At 44.7% G+C, this 24,456-nt stretch overlaps 1 protein-coding gene and 1 long non-coding RNA gene across 5 annotated transcripts; one reads left to right on the forward strand and one right to left on the reverse strand.

The window, feature by feature from the left end:
- LOC8052703 (integral membrane protein GPR180) lies at positions 1-24,456 on the forward strand. Of its 4 annotated transcripts, none has more exons than XM_042288682.1 (7): positions 1-690; positions 7,889-8,063; positions 12,401-12,634; positions 16,947-17,084; positions 19,054-19,309; positions 20,867-21,205; positions 23,069-24,456. In XM_042288682.1, exons 1-6 carry the CDS (start codon positions 218-220, stop codon positions 21,043-21,045), a joined length of 1,455 nt encoding a protein of 484 aa, XP_042144616.1. In that variant the 5' UTR covers positions 1-217; the 3' UTR covers positions 21,046-21,205; positions 23,069-24,456. The 4 variants fall into 4 exon arrangements, with proteins under 4 accessions (XP_042144616.1, XP_042144618.1, XP_042144615.1 ...); XM_042288684.1 differs by having other exon boundaries at positions 20,867-21,189; positions 23,240-24,456; XM_042288681.1 differs by having other exon boundaries at positions 39-690; positions 23,240-24,456.
- Positions 4,713-5,953, reverse strand: LOC115309609. The gene is made up of 2 exons (XR_003916726.4): positions 5,740-5,953; positions 4,713-4,803 (listed from the first exon to the last, which is right to left on the reverse strand). It is a non-coding gene; the product is annotated as an uncharacterized LOC115309609 (long non-coding RNA).

Below are 24,456 nucleotides of genomic sequence, written 5' to 3' on the forward strand. Positions count from 1 at the left end.
GTCCAAATAAAAATTGAAGCAAAACAGCTGCCGTTTACGATTCGCCATCCATTAACTACCGCGGGGTCCGGAGGAAGGGGAGTCGGGGGAGTTTCCGAGGCTGTTTTTTCGCCGCGGTGCTCACGAGGATACAGGATACTGCGACGGCGTCGCAAAGAACCGGCAACTCCCGTCTTCACCATGATGTGACCCAGCGAGACAGCACGGCGACTCCGCGATGCAACTGTACCCCGTGTTCCTCCTGTCCATCGCGGCAGCATGGACCGCCGACGCGCTCCACCTCCAAGGGACCTTCCGCACCAGCCAATATTTCAGCTTCCTCGCCAAATTCGGTTTCCGCAAGACCGACCGCCACGACCACGAGAACACCCTGGGCTACATCTACGGCAACGTGACGACGGCCACCAAAGACCTGACCCACAGGGGCACCCTAGTCGTGGTGGACCGCTCGGATTTTTTGTCTTACTACGGGAACCGCACCGAGCCCGACCGGCAGTCGGCGTGTCAGCTCATGTTTTCGGGCATCAACCGCGTCGCCTTCGACAGTAGCTGCAATCCCAACGGCACGCAGGACTTTCTCCGAAACATTCCCTGCACCCCGGGCAAGCTGTGCGAGGACGAGGACAAGCCGAACCGGGTTGTCAAGGGAAATCAGTTCACGTACACCGTGCGTGATCTCCATCAAGCTCGGTAAGCTCGCCCACCTTCGTCGGTTTGCGTCCTGTCATTCACATATTGCAGTGGATTACGGGCGTGATGCGGCTTAATTAGCGTGCGCGGCTGAAACCGCTTTAGGAGCGTGGCCCAATCCGATGTAGCAGTTGTTTTCAACGTCGCGTGCCGTAATCGTACACGTCCAGGTACGCAACCGCCGCTTCCTGCAGACGCGGCGCGGCAAAGAAGTTTTGTTTTCGCTCGGAATGAAAGGAGAATCCAGTTTTCGTTGTTCAATATGGTGTTAATTGCTAGGCAAATTGGGTGTGAGATGCGTGTCAAACGTTTGGAAGCACTGCAGACTTCTGCTGCGCGGTTCCCGACCCGCACAGAGATGCATGTTTGACCCGCGATAAACCAGTAGGTATCGATGATACCGCGACAAGCGCAAGCAAGCCATCGACTTTTTTGTTTTATTATTTTAGTATTGGAAGGACTGTCATCAGTGGCGGATTCAAAGGAGTTCCGCTAACACCCCCCTCCTTTCTCTTTGGAAACACCTACATCCGCCGATTTGCCCCAGAGTTAAAGATCTATGCCCACCAGTAGCCTTTCGAAGTAAAATGCGAAAGAGCGCCGAAGTCGTGTTCTCCTTACAGTGCCGCGTAGCCTACACTGTACTTGGGGATAGATTCTGGGTCAGTGAGATTCGGTGCGATCCTGTATAAGTAGCGTATGGACGAGAGTATTTTTACCCCCGAACTACGTGACCCTGTATTTTTAGCTCCAGTCGAAGAAAGATATCGTAGGAAACCGAACGACCACGAAGTCTTTTTAGCTCGGCGGTAGGGCTCAATAACCTCCCTTGGAGAGAAAACGCTGCCAAGTTTAGCTTTGCTCTTTCGTTTTTTTTTTTTTTTTTTTTTGTTTTTTAAAATTGTTTTTACAATTTCGTTTTTCTATCCCCCCCCCCCCCCCCCCTTTTCCTCTCCCCGTGAGTTAAATAAATAAATACACCGCGTGTAAAAAAAAAAAAAAAAAAGTAAGGTAAACTTTATTTTAAATCGTTCACAAAAAAAAAAAAATAATTTTTAATTTTTCTTTTATTGCCATGGTTTTGTGCTGTTTACTGCACTGTATATCAACGCTACGCGTTTTCGGCATTCCGCCGAAAGGTGACGTCACGCCACTGACATTACAACGCTCGACACAACCTTGATGTCGCGTCAAATATGTCACCTGTTACCTGGTGTCAACTGATATCATGACGTGACATTGTCATGTCACATTGTACAGTGATGCCTCGCGGCTTAAAGGGATGCTGAACCGAAATCTGGATTCCCCAAAACACGCGGCAAAAGCGTGCAACGGGATGCTACAAACACCAAAACATCACTCATACAGCGATATCTCGAACGGATTACCGTATTTTTTAAAAAAAAGAGGCGCATTTGGCAGGAATGTTGACGTCATGTTTTTCCGAGAAGGAGAGGGAACGGCCTCTTGACGTCACGCGCCTCGTCGGCCTGGTTCAATCTCGACTTCTTTTTCCGAAAATACGGCTGTCCATTTGAGATATCGCCTTGCTAGTAGTGTTGTAGGGATTCTAGCGTCCCGCCTATATCTCCAGCATTGTTTGTTTGAAATCCAAATTTCGGTTCACCATCCCTTTAATGAAGTCAAATGACAATGTGAGTCAGATGATGTCATGACGTCATGTGACACTGTGATGTCACATAACATTCAGACTTCACGCGATATGGTGAGAATGGAAACAATAAAAATAAAGCATTTTCGCTAATTATGCTAGAAAGATTCTCTGGTGATAAAACAAATAAAGCTAGATGGGTGTTAAGTCGGCGAAACCACGGGCAAGAAATTAGGTAGAGCTACTCACTTAAATCTTGAATGCATGATTTTGGAAGTGTTTTTCAGTGACCACAAGGCGGTGCTAGTTTGTGTCCAATATCATTGCATAAGTAAGACGTTCAGGCAGCCACATGACAGGGAACGGTTCATGCATACTCATGCAGTTTCGTCGTTCCCTGGATTTCAAACTTGGGCATGCGATTTTCGAAGTGTTCAATTATCTGCAGTCTTAGTTTGTGTCGAATAATATTGTTTAACTGGTTCATGAAATGCTCTGTACTTAATACAGCCTCATTGGTCCCAGAGCACTATGGAACTTTCGTCCAGTGTGTTACTCGGTTTAATATGAAACACGTATGCGGACCCCACGGTGCGCACTTGCATTTTTACCATTCGTCAGTCTTGAATAGTAACGCGTTACTAGTAACGCGTTACTGTAACTTCGTTACTTTTTCGGTAACTTGTAACTGTAACGAGTTACTTTTTAAAAATGTAACTTGTAACTGTAGTTCTATTACTTTTTTCTGAAGTAACGACGAAAGTAACGACGTTACTTTTGTCGTTACTTTCCAGTGTTTTATTAATAATATATCACTGAACGAGGGTGCAATTTAGCCATTCCTTGCACTTTCCAAATCGTCTATTCCGACATTTCAAGTGTCAAGTTGGCCTTGCACAAAGTTGTGAATACGTTCTTTCTCACTAGTCACGACCCGAATATAGCCGCGTGTAGATTTTATGAAAAAATATCTAGTTATCTTTACGCACGCGCTTGTACTTTGTGACTGAACACTTACATATTAGTGTCTTGAAGCACCATCTATTTTGTGGTTTTTCTTTTTTTCTGTGCAAACGATTTTTAATCGGGTGAATCAACCGTGAAACAACAATACACGTGGGGACACTGCGCATGTCTCGTATTTTGATTAGCGCTACTACTCCGCACTGCGCATGTTTCGTATTACCGTATTCGTATTATTAGTTTCGTACTCTGGCGTGGAAACTTTCAAACACTAACTTCGAGAAGCGACTGCTGCTAAGTTACGATATGAAGTAAAACGAGTACTTTTTAATTTTATGGAATAAAACGTTGTGAATGGCGTTTTCTAGTTTTTTCTAATTTTTTTGTTATAGAAAAGTAACTGAAAAGTAACGTCGTTACTTTTTAAAAGTAACTGTAACTGTAACGAGTTACTCTTTTGTTGTGGTAACTGTAACGGTAACTTCGCTACTTTTTTGTGAAAGTAACTGTAACTGTAACGAATTACTTTTTAAAAGTAACTTACCCAAGACTGCCATTCGTTCAGTCCATCTGTTCCGAAATGACATCTTAGTGGCTCTGACGTCACACCTCAGCTGTCGCTGTGTTTCACCTTACAGATAGCACAAGTGTTTACCAATTTTTTTTTTTATTTGAGCGTGTTGGAAAGGTCTAGTTTCCACACAAAAGAATGCCCTGAATTTTCCATACCTGACTGAACCTGAGCTTTCCAGAATGGTTCCAGACACACACCAACACAATGCTGTGTTCTGAGGCTTCTCATTTCATTTTCCAAACACAAAATTTATGTATTTATTTTTATTTATTTCCCCCCCCTGACATTTCCCTTTCCTGAAATTTTTTGTGTGCCTCCTTTCAAGATTTGTTGATGTCTTTGGGGGGGGGGGGGGGGGTTCATTTTTGTTTGTTGTTAGTTGAAAGCCCAGTTAAAAATAACCATTGGGTCCAATTAGTTATTGACAATTAGAACCAATGGGGAATCCTATCTGTGATTTCGGACTCCTAGTTAGAAAAAGTCAATTGGTTCCAATTAGTTGTTGACAATTAGAACCAATGGGGAATCCTATCTGTGATTTCGGACTCCTAGTTAGAAAAAGTCAATTGGTTCTAATTAGGTATCGACAATTAGAACCAATGGGGAATCCTATCTGTGATTTCGGACTCCTAGTTAGAAAAAGTCGATTGGTTTCAATTGTCGAAATCTAATTGAACATCGCCAATTCGAACCAGTTCGGCATTGTCAATAGGATGCAACCAATTGGAAAAAACCTATTTCTGTTTTCGGACTCCCAATAGGAAAAAAGCAATTGGTCCAACTGTTCAAATCATATTGACAAATACGAATTGGGACAACCATCAGTGTTTGGATATCCCAAACTAGAAAAAGTTGCAACTAGATCTAAAGGTGGATAATCACACAGTCTTTATTTAACTTATTAGAAATGATTTCTTGCTTCTAGGCATCGTCGTTTTCTTCCAGGATAGCAGCTGCAGCTTCCCTAAAATAAAGGATAAATATGCATTAAATGACCTTATGGGATTATAAATGTTTAAATCAAGCTTAGAAACATACTAAACTTTTTTTTTTTTCGCTGCAAAGAAATTAGTTGCAGTGGTATAAACCTGCAGGCCTTGCATTAAAAGGCAAACATCCCTGGGTGACTGAAACACTCTGGTCAAAATTAGGAGATGAAGCTTTTGCCGAGACTGGGCTAAATTTGCACTGGGATGGTCTAAAACTACTAAGTTTCCTATGAGCCTGTAAGACATATTCTCTGCTATAAAGAGAAAAAACAGTCAAATCAAAGGCATCTCTGTAAAGCTGGCCAGTGCACCTGAAATATGCTTAAAGTGTGCAGGGGTGAAAAAATAAGTGTCTTTCATATCTCGAAAAGAAATCATGCAGTGCAGGCTGTGTTCCAAATCTTACTCGAATGGATCAGAGGCAACGCAAGACGCGGGTAGGTTTTTGAACTTACCCTGAGTGAGACAGAGTAAATTTTGAAACATAGCTGCAAATAGTCCGCCGGATGAGATGCAAAATTTTCGGCACCTACTGTTATTTTATTACAAGTCATCAACTTCCAGAAGTAATGACCCGACATCACCGACCGACCGACCCCCCCACCCCACTTATCGAAAATTCCCCCGAAATTGCTTAATTTTGAATCCCAAAGCTTCAATTTTTGAAACTGTGCCCAGTCAGTGTTTTCAGCAATTCATAGTTCAGTTTTGAGATGCTTAAAATGCACTTAACTTTCCTCGCGGATACCCAACAACTTCCGAACTGATAGCTGCCCGGAAAATTTTCTTCTCTAAAGCTATATATTCACGCTCGCATCGTTCACTGAAGATCAAACAACGAGTGTCTCAGCAGATCTAACAATCCGAAATCCCAAAACTGCAGTGCAGCAAGGACAAAGAAAATTTCTTACCTTGCTCCCATAAACGTTTGTTGCCACTCATTCGCGCTCTAACAAGCTGGCAGGTCAAATGGTCAAATGAAGTAATTATCACCGCACCATTGAGCACTCTGCAGCAGTAAAACACAATAGAACTTTCTTGAATCATTGCCATAACCATGCTACGAATGCCGTACACGCCATCGGCGCCATGTGCTTCATGCTTCCTCCGTCCTCGAGGCGCCATCTTTGCTGCCCAGTGTACACCGACGCTGCCGGCAATTCCGACTAATTCTAGAAAGAGATTTCTTTTTTTTTTTCTTTTTTTTTTTTTATTAAATAGCGTACGAATTTTTTTTCCTCTTTCAAATTGCGATGTTGAAAAAAATTTTTGCAACGCAATACTGAAAAAAAAAAAAATAATTGCGATCTTTGGAAACTTTGTGGTGAGCAAAGAGATAATGGCAAGTTCTGTCCCAGTGCCAATTGAATTTTATTGTTCCCAATCGGAGATCAATAAAATTCAATTGGAAACATTGAAAACATAAAGTTGGAAACATTGAATCCAATCAGAGTGACCAATTAGGTGACCCAGTGCCAAATGAATTTTATTGATCCTAATTGGGATAACCAGTTGGAAACACTGAATCCAATTGAGTGACCAATTAGGTGGCCCAGTGCCAACTGAATTTTACCAGTTGGAAACATTGAATCCAATTAGAGTGACCAATTAGGTGGCTGAGTGCCAATTGAATTTAGTTGGTCCTAATTGGGGTAACCAGTTGGAAACATTGAATCCAATTAGAGTGACCAATTAGGTGGCCCAGTGCCAGTTGAATTTTGTTGTTCCTAGTTGGTGTAACCAATTGGAAACATTGAAACTAATTAGAATGACCAGTTGGATGACCCAGAACCAATTGAATTCCATTGACTCCAGTTGGTTCCAATTGAATATCCTAATTGGAGTCAATGGTTATTTTTAACTGGGAGATGTCGTGTTCTATTTGTTCATTCTTTTGTGTGTAAGTTCTTTAAAATAGAGATGTTTTGGGCAAGTTCATAAATGAGGCATGGTCAGAAGGGAGTGAGAAAGTTTGGCGCGATTGAGCGTCTCGTGACAGATATTTTATTGATTATTTCATTCAGTTTAAAATAAGGATTGTGGCTTTGCAATATTAGTGAACTTTAATATATTTCATTCAATTTTTACATTCAAATGTGTTGAATAAAAATTCCAAGCTAGGAATCCTGTTCAATGCAAACAACTTGCAGTCTTTCTCAAGGTACCTAAGCATCACTGTTCTCCTATGAGCGTCCATGGGACATCCCTGGATCGCTAGAGCATCCTCAGGATGTGCTGCTACGGTGTCTTTGTTTCTGCAGGTCATGATTTTAGAAGCACTTCTAAAACAAAAACTGCTTGCACACAGTAAAAACTTGATTCCATTTGACTTTCGTTGTTTTAAATAACATGCTTTTATAAGGGCAGAGCACAAAGTCTTACTTCATGTATTGCCTCCTGAAAAGATTCAAGACTTGAGAGCATGAGGTAGCTAATTTTGGACTTTGTGTTGTTGCATTAGGAACAATCCAACAAGCAATGCGTCGCCTAAAAAATTATATATTCAAAGACCCCGAAATTATTGTGACAAACTTCCATTCTTTTTTTTTAATATTGTGGAAGTCTTGGCGTGATATTGCGATGTATAGTGACTTGATGGGGCGTCCACTTTATCTCCTTCCAGCACCACATCACCTTATTTCCAGTGTGAGCCAATATCATCCACTTGCGGACATTAACAGCTCGGCAACCGTCCATGCCTGCATATACCGTAAAATACTGAGCGAGCGCCCACGCAAAAGTTAAGATACCATCAAGAGCAGAAGGGGCATATGGTAGGGTAGGCTCTTGTTTGACCCGACAGAATGGTATAGGAGCAGCACAGGGATCTGGTAACTTGACTAGCTTGACGATAGCAGCGTGCGTGGAGGAACACTCTGGTCAGCTCGGTGGGCTCGGAGGTTTTGCTGGGGTACAAGAGCTCGACATGTTCCTTGCCTATACTTCGGATGTTTCAAAAGCAGGTGGTGGGCACTCATTGCGACGTGGGTGCATGCAAGGCGTTTTGCGATGCATGAAACGTGCATCACGAGTTGTTCTGTTCCCTCTGCATCGCCCCAGGTTCTGGTACATCAGCATGGTGTCTTGTTACCGAGTGGGCGAGGGCAAGGACTGCAAGTGGAAGGACTCGGTCGAGGAGGACATAGCCATCAACTACGACATCTGGCTCGTCAATGGGAACCCGGCGGCTTCCTCCCACAACTTCTTCGAGTACCAGTTTTCCTTTGAGCAACAGGTGCGTGGGGTTCTCTTTGCGTTTGCTGGACGCATCTTGTGAGTGAAGAGGCAGACACAGGAACTCCTAGGGTCACCTGACAGCTTAAGAAATTCGGGGCGCGGCGACTGACGAGCACGAGCGCGAACGTAATATCTTGCGTTTCTGAAACTGTCTGCAACTAAAGTGGAGCGGTTAGTTTGTGTGCTGACCTTAAAGGGGCGGTGCAACAATTTGCGGACTTTGGCTAATTAATTGTGGGAATTGATCCCGGCCACATATAAAACGAAGTACCGAAAAATATTCTTTCCTGCTTGCCCTAGTTTTCCTTAAAAAAAAATAAAAGAAATTGGTATCTCTGGCACCCCTCAACTCAACATTGAAGCGGCACCAGTTTCGCCTGTGACGTCATTCGGAGTGGCGTTGGTTTCCGGTTGGGTGCTTCTGGCTTCCGTTTCCCCAGCGCTCGCCGGCTCGCCAGGCTCGCCGCTCTCCCGTCGATCCCCGACCAACATGGCGGCATGGGCGGACGGCCTGAGCGACGTCGAGCGCAAGATACTTGCGTATAGTAAGTCAGTTGGACTTGTGCGGCGGGCAGTCGAAGTCGAGGTCGAGACACCAAGAACAATAACGATACCACGATACTACGGACCACGACCAACGCACTCCGTCGAGCGAGGGAAAGACAAAACGTCCGGGTTGCTCGTGTAGCCGCTGTAGGCGCCTCGGGCGTCGACGGATTACGCAGCGAAATAAAGGTATTTTGGGGTATGGTGGCACTTTTTCTCTTACTTATGCCGAAGTAAACAATATAAAAAATACAAGCTGCACATTCTTCTAGTGTTAAAATCATTGCACCGCCCCTTTAAGTCTTGTTATTGAAATATATTATTTCAAGGCCACAATGGAAAAGCATTTCATAAAAAAGACGAGAAAATATATGCAGATCAGAGGTGTTCCATTACTCAATTGGCAAGCCTGCCTTCCACTGACGTCATGGCACTGAAATGTGCAGGTATATGTGAGTATTAATATTTGCTTATTTTTTGTTTACTGATTTCACAATAACTATTCTGAATTTCGCAATACTAAATAGCTACCAGAAAGGGTAAAGGCCAGGGATTCAGAAAATATAGTCGGTTGAGGTAGCTCAAGAAATCGCCGGAGTAGCCCTTTAAGGCGATTCCTTGGTCTTTTAGAAAACGGGCTCTTTTGTTTCCTATGGGACTTTGCCTTACTTACTCCATTGAAGAATTTTAGTGCAAACAACTTGTCACTGTGTTGACGATGCAAAAGTGGCTCCAGCCACCAGACGATTTTGCTAAGAATGGGAGAGAGAAAGAATGTGTGACTTGGGTACAAACGACCATGTTTGGTCAATCGTCTGGGATATCTCTGCTGCATGTTACAAGTATAAAATTAGACTCTGAAGATCATTTCACTGCCCTGGGATGGCAAAAGGTTTTCAAAGCCGGGCAGCGTCGCAGCTGGGGACAAAATGTTTGGCCTGTTTGACAATACAGCAGTAAACTACCTGGGTTGGTAGCATCTGATCTGGTATCACATACATGCACACAAAAAGCTAGTAAGTGCAGCTGTGCCAGATAATATGATGGTGTTATCAGCACTTTTATAAAAGGCTCGAGTTTGACCCATGCTGGAACAACAGCAACGAACTATGGAGTTCATTCTGCTATGTCTACACACACTGGGGTAAAAAAAGGCTTCTGTGCCAAGGTGTGATAGACAATACAAAGGTATTATCACCGCTTGTGATAAAATACTTGACCTGCCTGAAACACGAGCTCAAGCTGGCCAAGTTGATGTGTTAACACAGAGGTTCGGGCGAGTTGGTTGCTGTTGCAACCGCTCTTACCATTCAACTCGGCCCATTCAAAACTTGTTAAAAGAAGCATCGTGCGGTTATGCCTCAAAAACTCGCTCATAAAATCCTGCTCGCATTCCATTCCAGCGAGCTTTGACGGGCAAGTCTCAAGACTAAAGCGCGCAGGATACCCAAACTCGTTATTAACATCAGTGGCCGAAAAGCTCATCAACGAAAGCAGGCAAGACCTATGCACACAACAAAAGCAAAGAGACAAAACAAAGAAGCCCATCATTGTGCCATATATTCATAATTTTTCTCACGGACTGAAGAAAATAGCTAACCGAGTAAACTTGGAAGTCATCTTCTCAGCTCCTAACAAACTTCACAGCTTATGCAAGAAGGTAAATACTCCACCAATAACAACAGTTGGCTGCAAAAAAAAAGCACAAGAACACCTTTGTCCCTTGTACAGAAAAGGTGGTCTACTCCTTTCCCCTCTCTTGTGGAAAGCTGTACATAGGTCAAACCGGAAGGTGTCTGAACGATCGCCTTCGAGAGCATAACAACACATTCGCCAACAAAAGCTCCGGTCATCTAGGCATTCACTGTCGGGACTGTGGGTACTCAGTGCAGCTGACCAACTGCGGCGTGCTTTGCAAGCACCATAATAAGCTCACAAGAGAAATTATCGAGGCAGAGAACATTGCGAAACATAACAGCACATGCGTTAGTACTCCGTCTTTAACCTTGTCACAAAAAGAATTAGACTACCTAGCTTTACATTAATTTCAATTTAGTTCACTATTTAGCATCATATCGAAAGAAAAGAAAAAAAAGACCAGTTATTCTCCCTGGCCCTTGCATATAGCACAAATAGAAGAAGAGAAAGTGTAAATATAGAGAGTTGTCAGTCAGCGCTGGGTAAGTGTTTCTTTCTTTTGTGTGTATGTTGATTTGAATGACTGTTCTGCAGGTGCGCTGTTCCCCCTGTACATCACGAGTTGATATGGTTTCATTCTGATACGTTAGACACACAAACCATGTTCCAACAGTGATAATACAGAGGCATTATCACTAGTCCTTAAAATGAAATTCTTTACCTTCTGGAAAAGTAAAAACCTAGTTCAAAGTTGATAACAGGTCCTTCGGGTTATAAGAAAACAATGTAAAACTTGCAGTCTGAGGGATAGGGACTTCTGCATGTATCTGTGAAAATTATCTCTACGTGCTGCAACTGGATCTGAAAATTAATAACAAGACTGCAAATTGTTTTTACTTGGTGTCCCAATTTTTTGTGATTTGTATATGGTGGATATGGTTTCATGGTTTCTCAATCGCAACTTCCTCTGTGCTTGTGTACAGTATTCTTTTATTCCATTAATAAAGGAATTTTGTGATTTGTGAAATTTGCATGATATTGGGGATTGCAAAAATTTTGAGGGTATAGCTGCTTACTGGTGTACCGAGACGACTCCATCAGTTTATGGGTAAGCTAAATTGTAAAAATGCTCACCATTTTCCTTTATTAAATAACTAGGTAGGCTTCAGAAACATTTTGTGACAAGGAAACCATCACTCTCATAGTTTTAAGCTCACAAAGCCATTAACATTGATGTTTAAATTGAACACATCACAAGTGGCGGGTTAGGTGAAGCTCATTGCCTTTGTAAGGTGAACAATGAAATCATTTTTTTAAGCCATGGGGATAATTGCTTTGGCTTCCACAATAGCACCAACAAATAGTATTGTGTGATTTTTTTTCATGCTCTACGAAATAGAAGCTTGTTGCAATACCGAAAATCAGTTTCACAACCAAAATGTTGTGCCAAAAAAACTTTCTCGGGGACAGTCTATCTTGAGACATCCACATTCTATTCAAACACTTAAAAAAAAAAAAAATGAAAAACAATGGGTGAGAGGATGGGGAGTTTAACGTCCCTTTAAAGGGTCGAACGTCACTTGTTTTTTTCCTCTCGTTGCTCTGACCACCATGTGGAAGAAAAGCTTGTGCGCACAATATGGCCTACGAACGACCAGGGCACATCCAAAGCGGTACTTAGTGGAAGTATGGTGTCCGGAATGCATATCCGACTGGTGCATTTGCCGCAACCTCAAAAGTGGTCCTCGATTTTCGCTCGACGACGACGTGGAAGTGCCATGCCGTTGCCTGTCGCTATCTTCGCGACGACACAGCAGCAGAGATGAATGCGGCAGATGCCAGTACTGTTGCAGGTCGCTCTTCATATTGTCAGTAGCAACACCTAGCTTCACTAGCTAGGAGTTGCAACGCTGCGATGACGGTGATACTTGCCTTCCCTCATACCATTGTGCCGGAACTTCTACGACCAGCCAACCATGTTCCTTACCGTCATTTGTACTGCGCATCCTGTATGAACAGTGAGGCACACGCACTGAACGGACAAGTTGAAGACTCATTCTAGCAGGCACGAGAATAATTGAATCCTTTCGTGGGCCTTTTGAGCAAAGCTTGTGTTGACCCGGTTCCTTTCGTCCCACCCGCCGTCTGCAGGGCAGCCTGGAGCGGGTGCTGCTGTTCTTTGTGCTGTACCTGGTGCTGGCCTGCCTGCAAGTGTACGCCGCCCTGCAGCAGAAGCACCTGGTCACCCGGCTGTTCACGGCGGCCCTCACCCTGCAGCTGCTCTCCTTCCTCTGGACCATCACCCACCTGGCCTTCTTCGCCTGGGACGGGGTGGGCGTGCCCACGCTGGGCATCGTCGGGGACGTCACCTACATGCTCTCGCAGGTGAGCCCGCCGTCGCGCTTGTCCCACGCGGTTTTCGGCGAGAGGGGATCGCTGCATTACGAAAATTGGGGCGCTCGCAGTCGCATTTGGCCACTCGCAAGTAGCATTTGATCTGTTCCATTCAATGGCAATGGCAATCAAAAGCCTATGTGCATTTTAGATTTGACAGTGTTAAGTTTGTCCGAATTGCCTGCACCTCCTGCACTAGTTGCACTCAGGGCACACCATTTTTTTTTTATTTACGAGTGCACTCTGTCTTGTTCTTCATAATAACACTGGTTCATTATTAGGAAACTAAAGCGTCTTTCACACACTGTAGCTGCTTTCACAAACTCTACATGCTGTGTAGCATTGCTACTCTGGGCACGAATCTCATTGCAAACTCTTTTATAGGGCTGGCTGTACTACGAAGGCGACAGAATGCGGTAGCGTAAATTTTGTGTCGTGTCGCGTTGTAACTTGCCTGGGGCAGGTCTGATAGAATTTATTGGGGTTAAGGTCTGCAGTAGTTTGCCTCTCAAGATAAAGCAGTCCAGTAGCAGCGGAAGGATGGACAAATATAATTCCTTTAGCTGACTTCTACTCCTACTGTTTTACGTCATTGTGTATTCAAAACGTTAGTTCTTTCCTGGAGTTCGATTTTTATTTTGTGTTTAATTTGTTAACTTGTGCTCTTTCGGTAGTTCCTTTGTTCATTAAAATCCCCTCTCAAATAGACTCAGATTCTGAGAAAATTAATAAAACACTTTGTTTTTCCTAGCTTGTAGGTGTATGACAAACAAACAGAAGTGTATGTTGCAGAAAGTGTAAACTAACAAAACAAGGGATGATATGCACACCTTTTTCCCTCTAGGTGCATGTGTCAATTCTTGTCTCATTTTTTTATTCTTTCCTCATACCCTGTTGGTGTGCGTATTGCAGTATAAATGTTTTGATTATGCCTCGACTGTTGCCATAATTGAGTTTTACGGGCATGGTGGCTTCTAAGCTGCAAGCCTAACATTTGTAAGTTATCTTAAGCTTCCAGACAAAGGGTAATAAAAGCAAGATAAAAAATGTCTAGCTTCTTTTGACTAATTGACTTGTGCCTTCTTTGTACGACTCAGTGCCTGCAAACCCTAGCATTAGTATTTTTTTTATTGTCGCGACGTAGTGGCTGGCTATATAGTTATAATAATAAGTTTTATTTCCATGAAGCATGGTGGACCGAAGGATAAAAGCTTCAAAAGAAGCTTGACCAGTTCTTGGCCCCGTAGGAACTTCTTGGGTCGAGAGGCAATTTTATAAAAAAAAAAAGCATATCAGAATTTTTAAGGTTAGTTAAAGTTTTATGAAGATTAAAAAAATTCTAAAAAAGACCATTGCTAAACGGTAGGTGGGTGTGATTTAAAAGGGGACACTGGCTAGAGATTTAACTTCTGAACTACTCAAGTGATCGGAATGAAATTTGCAGGTGAGATTTAACATCAGATGTATGTGTATTGTGTAAACTTTCAGCTCTCTAGGACAATTTGACATATGTGCATAAATGTGTCACTCTTCGTTAAGAAATCTATTATATGCAAATGAAATCATTAAAGGGGTACTCCGCCGATTTCTTCGTGGTCCCCGATTTGCTTGAAATTTTGCTAAACTCGCCAAACAACATCGCCAAAATAGTATCCCAAATATTAGGTCAAAATAATTTTTTTTCACAAAGTTATTGAATTTACAATATTGGTCCTCATCGTTTTTTTCAAACTGAAAGTCTCTATTGGCAACAATGAAAAAGTGACTTCAGTGGAAGTGCAGGGGTTCACTCTTTGGACTGTAGAATTTGTTCTCAACTGATTCGAAGCAGTTTCATGGTGTCAAATGAATGCTTTGGAAGCTCGCTCCAGTCCCCGCGCTCCAGCACGGAACAAATGATTGGTATATTCTGTTTTTTAGACTGCTTGCCCAACTGGCAAGCTTACCTTCCACTGACGTCACGGCCCTGAAAAGGGCGGGTATATTTGAATTTTTGTTTTTGCATCATTTTCATGTGCCGATTTCACAATAACTATTATGAATTTCACGATACTAAATAGCATATCAGAAAGGGTAGAAGCCGGGGAGTCAGAAAATATATAGTCGGTTACAAGTCAAGAAGGTAGGAGAAGCTCCTCCCACAAGCGTAATGCGCCCGTTTCAAATCTCTCCGCAGTCGAAAGAAGAGTTCACTGGAAACGCTCCTTGTTCCGCTTCAATGGATTCCCACTTGTCTCCGATCCCACTTTTTAAGAAAGCGACCTTTGTATTCATCGGAGTGGGAACCGAGCCCCTGAAAGCAGCCTTTGTATCCATCGGGGGGGGAAGCTAATCCCCGAAAGTCGTATTTGTTTCCGTCGGTGGGGGAGAACTCTAATCTCCCTCTCGTGGCTTCCACAATGCTAAGTAAAAGTCGAAAGATAAAGCAAATATGTACAGAAAGGCAAGACCCCCCTCGCGCGTTGGCCGCGACGTCACGGAAACGGTGGGACGCTATTGGATGCGGAGGTGGCGGAGGGATATCTGATTCCCTTTGAGGGGCATTTGCCGCTACCTTCTTAACCTGTAACTGACTATAGTTAGTTGAGGTAGCTCAAAAATCGGCGGAGTACCCCTTTAAGCACCATTTTGACTGCTTGAATATAAAGTGGGCGATGTGGGCCTTTGGGCTATCTAGTTTTTGTAACTGAAATGTAAATATTTCAGGAAGAGTTTTTACCTCAAAATGTGAGATGCATAACTGTCCTATGTAAATTTTTGAAAACATTGTTTTTTTCTCAATGAGGACCTCAACTTAAAACAATATAAAGGAGATAGCCCTATTCCCCAGTAAATTTCAGTTAATAAACATTTTGATTGTGGTATCGAAATACTTTTACTTTTGAACAAAAGATTCCTTCATTTGAATTTTACAGCAAAAACGAACTGAGAAAAATGCATTCAAACATTGAACTCCCTTACTTTGTTACTGCCTCACAATCTGTTGAGAATATTTTGCATCAAGGTAACTATTTGGCATATGGTTATCAATTTTAGTGTAAGGCTGTATAATTAGTTTCTAAAACGGAAAACCTCAAATTTGACAAGTGAAGTTTTTTTATAAGAATTTGAAATTTAGGCCCATGTCCGTTAAGCATAAAAAGTTTAGTGAAGATTTACGAGTTGTATTCCTTTGGTGATAAATCGCAAGTGGGGCGTGTCAATCATTAAATGATGTGTTGGCTGTGTGCGCAAGCATGCATTCGCACTTAATACATTTCCCACTATTTCTACATGCTTCATGAATATAAAGAGTACTCCTGAGACTGCCAGTTGGCCGAAGAAAGAAATGTGTGAACACGTTAGTGCTATGTGTATGCAGTCGAAATTATGCAGAAGCCATTTTTGCCTAGTCTGTACATAGTGAGGATATGTTTTTATGTTCATTAGTTTGGTCTAATTTTGTTTGCGCAGACACAGATATACAGACCAAGCAAAAAAAATAGTGTGCTATTTTTCCTCTGTATTTAGGGGGAAAAATGCCCTGGTAGATTTAGCTCAATGCTCCAAAGACCAAGGCCAGCCCTGTAACACAATCTGCATTTAAAAAAGAAAAACAATCAACTTTTTGCTACAGTGTAGGAAGAAGTGAAAGCAATATAGCTGTTATTGTGCATTGTGACACCCACTTTTATGCATATCCGCTCTTTCATTACTGTGTCACACACAACACAGCGGCGTGGTCAGTGAAGTATGTAAGGAAGGGAACATACTGCAGACACGAGTGGATTGCTTCACATCCGGTAGCAGATGCAAACCGAGATCTACGGTGAAGAACACGCAGCGGCGTCCCCCACCAACCGTAGAAGACACTGCCGCCTGGTAAGAGCCGAGTGCACGCGCTTTGCCTGGCACCATAGGCGGTGTACGCACGAGAGCACGTGAATAGGAGTTATCTGAACGCCGACGTCACGAATGCAGCTGGGAAGTTCCCATAACAGCCATCGCCGCGATAACCATTCCGCGTTCCCCGTCGATCGCAGCCTCGGCGATTCCGAGGAAAAGCGCCAACCTACAGGTCCCAACGCAGCGGGTCCGAATTCAGGCCGAGGCGCCCACAATCTGACGGAAGCACTTTGCAAAGAAGGGGTGGGCCGTGTTACCGGGACACCGGTTGCACGGGAGAAACGCCCCAGGTGGTCAACATTAATCCCCTGTCCTCCGCCGGGGCGTGCCAGATGCCCTTCGTTGATTTGGCACGTAAAAGCCCCGAATTTGACTCTGGCGTTTCCCGTCGGCTGGGGGCCCCGGCCCGTCTTTGCAGTCCCTGTTCATGCTGCTGCTGCTGCTGCTGGCCAAAGGCTGGGCCATCACACGCACGGAGCTGACCTGGAAGCCCGTGCTCTTCTGCATCTGGCTGGTCTACAGCTGCATCCAGATCCTCCTCTACGTCTGGAACATGGTGGGCCCCGTCGCTCGAACCCGGTGTTCCGAGTCGTCGCCAGTACCGTAGAGTAACTAATGTCGAGCAGTTAATAGTTATTGAGATTAGTTGCATTTTCAGTGACTAAACACTTTAACAACACAACAGGCCAGTTCTTGATCGGCGGTTTTCGGGCAGAAAGAAAATTATTTTGAGTTGCAAATCGTGTTCTGGGTAGTTGGGCTCTCGTATGTCATGTACAAATAAAAACCTTGGCAAGCATAAATACCTGCGGTACGTTTCGAGTGACCGCAACATAACTTAGTTGCAGCGTTGGTGACAGATTTTAATGAGTTGCAATTGCGAGCGTGCCACCTTAATTTAATTGCTGTTCGCGAGTAGCTTTTACGCCTCTGGTCGTCAAACACCTGCGCGACGCAGCTGTCGCACGTCTTGTTTTTTTCGTGGAGCTGGTGTATTGTTGCTGCACCGGTATTCTGCAACAGGTGTCGGAGACGTGCGCGACATTATGAGACAGCTGTCGGTTTGCGGCGCAGGCTTCTCTGCTCCCTTTGTTCGAGTTCGAGCGACCGGGGGAGGATGTCGACACGGTTTGCCCACGTGTGTGTCGGGCTCCCATTGCTTTTTTTTTTTTTTTTCTCTAGAGAAAAAAAAAAAAAGCTAAGAAAAAAGGAATTAATAGCCCACATCACCGTCGGAGCAATGTTTACACGAGCGTCATTCCCTCTATTATAGCAGTGATGCCACTCGTGTAAACGTCGAAGTAACGGTGATGTGGTGACTGTCTAATTGATTCGTCGAAAATCTGACAATAATAGCATGGGGATGAGTTGGATTCTATGTCTTCGGAGCTTATTTTTGGTGGAATTTTGAGCATGGGCAAAGCCAGGGGAGGGGCTTATGGGGCTCCCGTGGACAAATTGTAACGGTTACAAGTAATTTTATTACTTCAAAAAGTAATCGGATTACTCTTATGATTACTGCCTAATAAAAGTAATCAACTGATTACAAAATTACTCCAAAAAGTAATCGATTACAAGTAATTTGATTACTTGTAATGCGTACAGTACAATTCTGGGCGCTCGTGACATTTATAAATTTCAGTGAAAAAACACTTATCAACTTACAACACAGTCTTGTTTTTGTTTTTTGCTGACAAGTAAAATTTGTTGTAATAAATACTGCAGACATCCACAATGCCATGTCTTGGCTTGGCAATGAACCTCTTGGCGAATATGTGCTGCCACCTAGACACGCGACTGGGTTCGAGGCTAACTGGGGAGAAAAAAACACACGCACAAGGCCTCTCCCACCCGTTCCACACCCAAAACGTCAGCTAACCCAGGCGCTGTGACCTAGATACGGCTCCCCCAAACTCGCCTTTGTCCCCATCGTGCGTAATCTTCCGCCCCGAAGTCGACACAACGAAACCATCTTCCCTTTCTGCTCAGCCAGAAGGAAGAGAGAGGGTATTGGAACCATTTACTCTCGAACCAATGTTTCTACAAAAGGTCCATTATTAGGCCCAAGTGGATTTCATAGAAACGTCAGCTTTTCTGTTTCATCTTTTGATCTAAGCAACGTTGCACTCACAAACGTTTGCATTCTATCACCACTGCCGGTGTCACATTTACATGGGAGTTACAGCTTTCTGCTCTGCATAGTTCATATACCGTAGAATACAGAGCAACCGCCCATAGCACACTAAGCGCCCATACCCAAATTTGTAAGATTTGAGAAAATATGCACAGTACATTGATATGTAGAATTGATGACCGGACAAGTGCCCATCTACCATTTTTTCATGATTATCTCAAAATTTTGAGTGGGCGCTTGCCTGGTATTTTACGGTATGTGGGCCAGAAAACTGCATCTCACTCCACACACACGTCCGGTGTAGGAGTTCTGGAAAGGCCATTATCCTAAATTTATACCACAGTTTAAATCCTCAATTACTGAGCTGGCGGTTGTCTCTGGTTGCTTGCAGACGGAGGTGGATGTGATAGAGGAGATTGACGAGTACCAGACGTACCCGGGCTGGATCTCGCTGTGTTTCCGCCTGGTGGTAACGGCCTGGTTCCTGACAGAACTGCGGTCGACAATGATAGACGAGAACGACCACCGCAAGCTGCGCTTCTACCTCCACTTTGGGGCGGGGCTCCTCTGCTGGTTCGTCTACCTGCCCGTCGTTGCACTCATTGCCCTCCAGGTGTCGGCCCTCTGGCGGCAGAAGTTCATCCTCGGTGAGCAGAACTGTCCTTCGTTTTGTTTTTCTTATCAGACACCCGTTTTTTTTTGGGGGGGGGGGGGGGTTCTTTTTTTGCAAGATTTTTGGCTCGGAATTGAGAGGTGTTAGGCATAAATATAGGAATTATGTTTGAGGAGACTTTGAAGGCTGTTGTCAGTTTGTCACAAACACTAGTTTGTTATGAAAAGGCATGTCTTGATGCTATCTGATGAACTTGGAGACTCGCGGAATGTGTTGCAGACCAGCTGGGCACATTGTATTGTTGGAGCTATTATTTGCTAGAATTCTCTTTAGATCTTTTCTGATGACTAGGATCTGTTAGCCTGTTTTATCATGCTGCGTTTATGGAACCACACGCAGAATGTGCCCCGCTTTGAGTTTATCGTACATTATAGAGACATGCTGCACCTCCTCCTCATTGTGACATTGCAAATCGAAAGCTTCCGCCTTTGATTTACAAAGCCACAATGGAGGTTCTCAGTGGAGGCTCGCCTTCATTCTGCTGCTGAGTCTTGCGTTTGTGGTAGGCCCTTCAGCATTCGGCATTACAGTCTAAGCTCGTTATAACAGACCTCGATTTTGTTCAAGATTTTGGTCTGCTGTAAAAGGAGTATGTTGTATGCAGATATGAAGTTGAGTCAATGGTACATAGAGGGAAACCAACCGAAGTTCAGAAATCGGTATGTTATATCCAAATGTCTGTTGTAACCAGGTCTGTTGTAATGAGCTTAGACTGTAGTCTGCTTCACGGGAGCCACTTGAATGCACCAAGTGTGTCCCGCCGCTTCATCGTATATATTCGAAATGCACTTCGAACTTTGACGCTATGATGTCATGCGACGTCATGATCTTGCGCGACGTCATAATCTCGCGTGATGTCAAGTGACATTACGACTGAAGTGGATCCCGAATTTATCATCAACAATGAGGTGGTGGTTCAGCGTCACTCGGGCATAACTCTCGGGCGTGACTCTCAGGTGCGACTCTCAAGCGCGACTCTGGAGCGTAACTGGAGCATTAAGCGCGATTTAAACAAGCTCGGTTTTTTTCGCGCTTAGGCCGTGCGCTTCCCAGAAATTGCGTGTTTCGTGTTTTTGCTGTTTCCGGGGCACTTTCCGAGTCACAACCATGTACGTTGGTTAGGACGGTGCGGATTCGGGCAAGCGGAGAGCATCTACACCAGACGACGAAAAAACGCAGAGCTAGAACTAGTGCCCTCTACCGATTGGCCGGGAGAGGAGTGCCCTACTATGTCATAGCGCGTTTTCGTGCGCCTTCAGAAAAAGTTGAAATCACGAAATGCGCAATTTCCGGAAGCCGCACGGCCTATGGCGCACAAAGATTCATTAATTTGGATCGCGCTTGACTCTTCAGCATAACTTATGAGCATAACACTCGAGCATGATGTGTCGCTTCTCTCACGTAACCCAGCCCTCTAACACATTCTGCGTTAAACTCTGTGGTCCTGTTTATCTCCACGCACACATTCGTCCTTTCCACTCGCATGCTGCACTCGTCGTCCGCGACAGAGCCATTTTTCGCGTCCCCGCAGGCATCAGCTCGTGCGCCGACTTCCTGGCGTATGCCATCATCGCCCATCTGCTGTGGCCTACCCGGAGCCAGCAGTACTTCCAGCTCCAGTCGGAGCTGGACCCCGGCGACGAACTGGAGGAGCTCAACGAGGCGCCCCACAACGTGCAGCCACCGCCCCCGCGGCTCCGAAAGGTCTAGACCGTTCCGGCCGGGGAATGCACCTTCCTCCCGTCCCCCTCCTCGCACCGCGGGGCACGCCCTCTCCTCCTGCACCTCCTCCTCCTGTGCGGGGCCCACGCCCCCGGACGCTCGGGCTTTGCCACGTGCCTCGTCGTAATCTCAGTGAGATGCCGCCTCAGTATGTCCGCTTCCCTTCGGCATGCACTATACAGAGCTGGTAGTCAATTTACTCGTTCTCGTCGAGAAAAAAAAAAAAAGAATGAATTCGGTGGTGCGAAATGTGCGTTGCAAAAGGTACTCGCGCAGCAGTAAGACCGCCGTAACGACTGCTGATGTGGCGTCGCTGCGAGCCATGTATAGTCTGTTACGGGTGAAACAAAAGAAAAGTGGAACAAGCTCTTTCCACAAAGCCCTCCACACTTTTCACTTTAGCGAAGCAAATGCTGGAGTGGATAAGAGGAAGCTGCCGATGGAGGCAAGCAGAGAGCTTTGTGGGGTTGGCTCGTCCCTCTTTTCTGAACCTGTGACAGGCTACAGTCTCTTTTCCCGCCTGTCAGATTCGAGACGCCGTAACTTACCTTCTTTCGTCTCGCCGAGGTGCCCAGCCACTGGTACGGGTGCTAATTAGTTTACACGAACGCTGCCTCGGGCAGAACGCTGCAGCGTCTAAAAGGTCGACAACCCATCGCGCTACCGCTGTAATGGAGTGAAGCAAACGGAATAGAAGGAAATCAAATTGCAAGGTCAGCGCCTATGCGCAGCCATGGAAAGGCTTCCGTAATGCACACGCGCGGTACATTCTTGGTTGCACTCGTTCACTCTTCGTTCTTGGGGGACGACCAACATCTACGGATGGCGATGGGCTAAGATTGCAATCGAAGCTCCGCCTCCAACACGCTCCTGTCGCCTACGTCAAGCTTTGGTTGCGTGCAAGATGAAGTGTCATTGAAGGCGGAAAGCTTGCTCCGGGGGCGGAACATCTACTGCATCCTTAGCCTGTCACTGACTTCAGACAGCGGGGCTCTAGGGCTGGATGTAATGCGTCGCCCATCGGAGGTGCCGGCACGGGACGCTGGTCAGCCGCTAGCGCTGTGTCAGCGTTCGGCGTCGACTTGCAATTTCGCAAATTGAGCTTCCCCTCCGGATGTGGCAATTATGTCCGACGTGTGCCCAGCGCAGAAAATCCAGGACTATGGCACTGTTGTCTAGGACATGTTTAAACAACAGTGGGAAGTTGTCAATTTACAACCAGCAGATCGTGTTGCCTTTTGTGTGCATGTGCAATCGCATTTCATGATCTGGTATTTTTTCATCCTTTATTTTTTCAGTTTTGTTTTCGCATGTGTGCTGACCGAAGATGCGTTTTTCTTCGAGGATGTTATTTTGCAATTGTGTCAATTTTTTTTGTTCATCGCTCTAACCTTGTTTCTTTCTTTACGTCAAAATCTGAGTTGCTGCCATATTTAAAAAAAAGAAAAAAATTTAATTGGCACTTGGGGTTACGCTTTTTCAAATTTTTATTGCATTCACAAATGCCCGTTTAGGTTCTTTCTGTAAATGCTGCGACGATGGTGGCGCAATGCCAAGGTCAAAAACTTTGCACCGATTATCGTGGTATGCACAAATTGCCAAGGAGTTGTATGCCGTGCATACATTCATTGCAATTCATTAATTGTATTGACCTTATAGTTATACTGCAGTTTATAGACAATGGCATTGCTCTGTCATGGCTTGCCATTGGTGCATGGGGTAAAATTAGATTGTATTGATTGAGTAGCCTGTTTTCTTGATTTACTGCATGTGTTACTTTCAATGGCACATACAGCATTGCTTGAGTTTTACTGCATTGTGGATTTTGGAATTTGTTGGCCGGTGTGCTCATGCCCCTGTTCCTTCTTATTACCCTCTCACCTATGCTGTCTAAGCGACTGTTTCATTCAAAATCGATCACTACTTTGTTTGAAAACATGAATGCATTTCTGCCATATGTCCTGTTCTAAAAAGGGCGTGTTCCTTATTTGCTGCATTTCCTTCTTTACAGGGCATAGAACGTACGTAAGTTGCTTGGGCAGGGCTCGAGATGTTTTCTTCGTATTTTCATTCATGTTTTGCCTTGGCGTCGGAGCCCCTAGTTTGGTTTCCGACCTCTGAGCAGGCGTTGCAGTGTGTGTCGGCGGCCAGCCACTGACTCTCCACATTTACATCCTTTCAGCAAACTAACGGGATTCACGGAATCATCCTTTGCTAGGGACAGCCCCCCCCCGCTCCGTGCCAACAGTTCTGCACCATGCTTCTTTGTTACTGTTTTTTTGTTTTCTTTTGCGGCTACCAGCACCATTTTGGCGAGGATTTTATTCTCTCCCCACATACGTCGAATAGCACTGTACTTACGCGACCAAGTCGATCCGGGAGACAAGAACGGATTGCCATTGCAAGACGAGGTGAAGAGAGCCTTCGGCAAAAGGGCCACAAGATGCGTTGAGAAATGTCGCGCTGTCAAGCAGTGGCGTAGCTAGGCCATCTTGCAGCCGGTGCCCTTTTGTCTTTTGTAACTCCCCCCTCCCCCCCCCCCCCCCCCCCTTCACTCTCCGAGATCACAACCGACCAGTAAAGCGGGGAAGGGGGGGGGGCCGTTAGAGGTGGGACCCCCCCATGTGACTGGGCCCCCGGCTGCTACGCCACTGCTCTCAAGTATTAACTACTAGTCGAACGTCTCTGTATTTACAAAACAATATACGCGGAAGAGCTGTGATGTTTTAGTTTCTCTTTCTGTGTGTGATCGGATGCGGAAGTCTGCATGTTCTCGTGCAACAAGAATGCCATTCCATTATACTTTGTGTGCTTTTTGCAGCTGAGTAGTTTAGTTGTTGCTCCTAGCTGGCGAGCGCTTTGCTTAGACAATTGCTCGTGCGCTGGCTAGGCCTTAGTGAGACAATCAAGGATTGGAGTTAGTGATCGGTGTACTTTTTCTTAGACTAACCTTTGCATCATCTCTGCCTCCGGTTTGCCTGGGTATTGCATAGTAGTAGTGTTCAAGTGTTTCTGCTCCATAGCTCTACAGCTATACAGCCTCTGCTCTATGGCTGGTTTAGGAGTGAAAAACTTGGATGGTGTAGAGATGAGTTAGTGATTTGCTCATGTCGATCAGCTTTTTGGGTCCGTCATGCAAACTTTGGCCGTTGCTGCTTCCAAAGCGAATCTTCCACCGTGTTGGATATGATGCTCTTTTACTAAGAAAAATATTTCTCTATTTTTAATGAGTAACCACCGTATGTTTTTCTCGTAAGCATTATATGCTCATGTTTTGCTGGTACTTCAGGCCTTGTAATATTTATAAATTATTACACTCGTTGGTTTATGACACTCTTTCTTTCCTGTTTCAATGTCATTGTTTAGTATCATGTAAATAAAATTTAGTGACAAGCCTGA

Source organism: Ixodes scapularis, unplaced genomic scaffold (genome assembly GCF_016920785.2).
Source record: "Ixodes scapularis isolate PalLabHiFi unplaced genomic scaffold, ASM1692078v2 PGA_scaffold10__122_contigs__length_95168666, whole genome shotgun sequence".
Classification (NCBI taxonomy): domain Eukaryota; kingdom Metazoa; phylum Arthropoda; class Arachnida; order Ixodida; family Ixodidae; genus Ixodes; species Ixodes scapularis.

Coding starts and splice junctions, on each gene's coding strand:
- LOC8052703 (XM_042288682.1), top strand. CDS start 218: ATGCAACTGTACCCCGTGTTCCTCCTGTCCATCGCGGCAGCATGGACC. Junction 8,064..12,400: donor AGTTTTCCTTTGAGCAACAG/GTGCGTGGGGTT, acceptor CGCCGTCTGCAG/GGCAGCCTGGAGCGGGTGCT. Junction 12,635..16,946: donor TCACCTACATGCTCTCGCAG/GTGAGCCCGCCG, acceptor CCGTCTTTGCAG/TCCCTGTTCATGCTGCTGCT.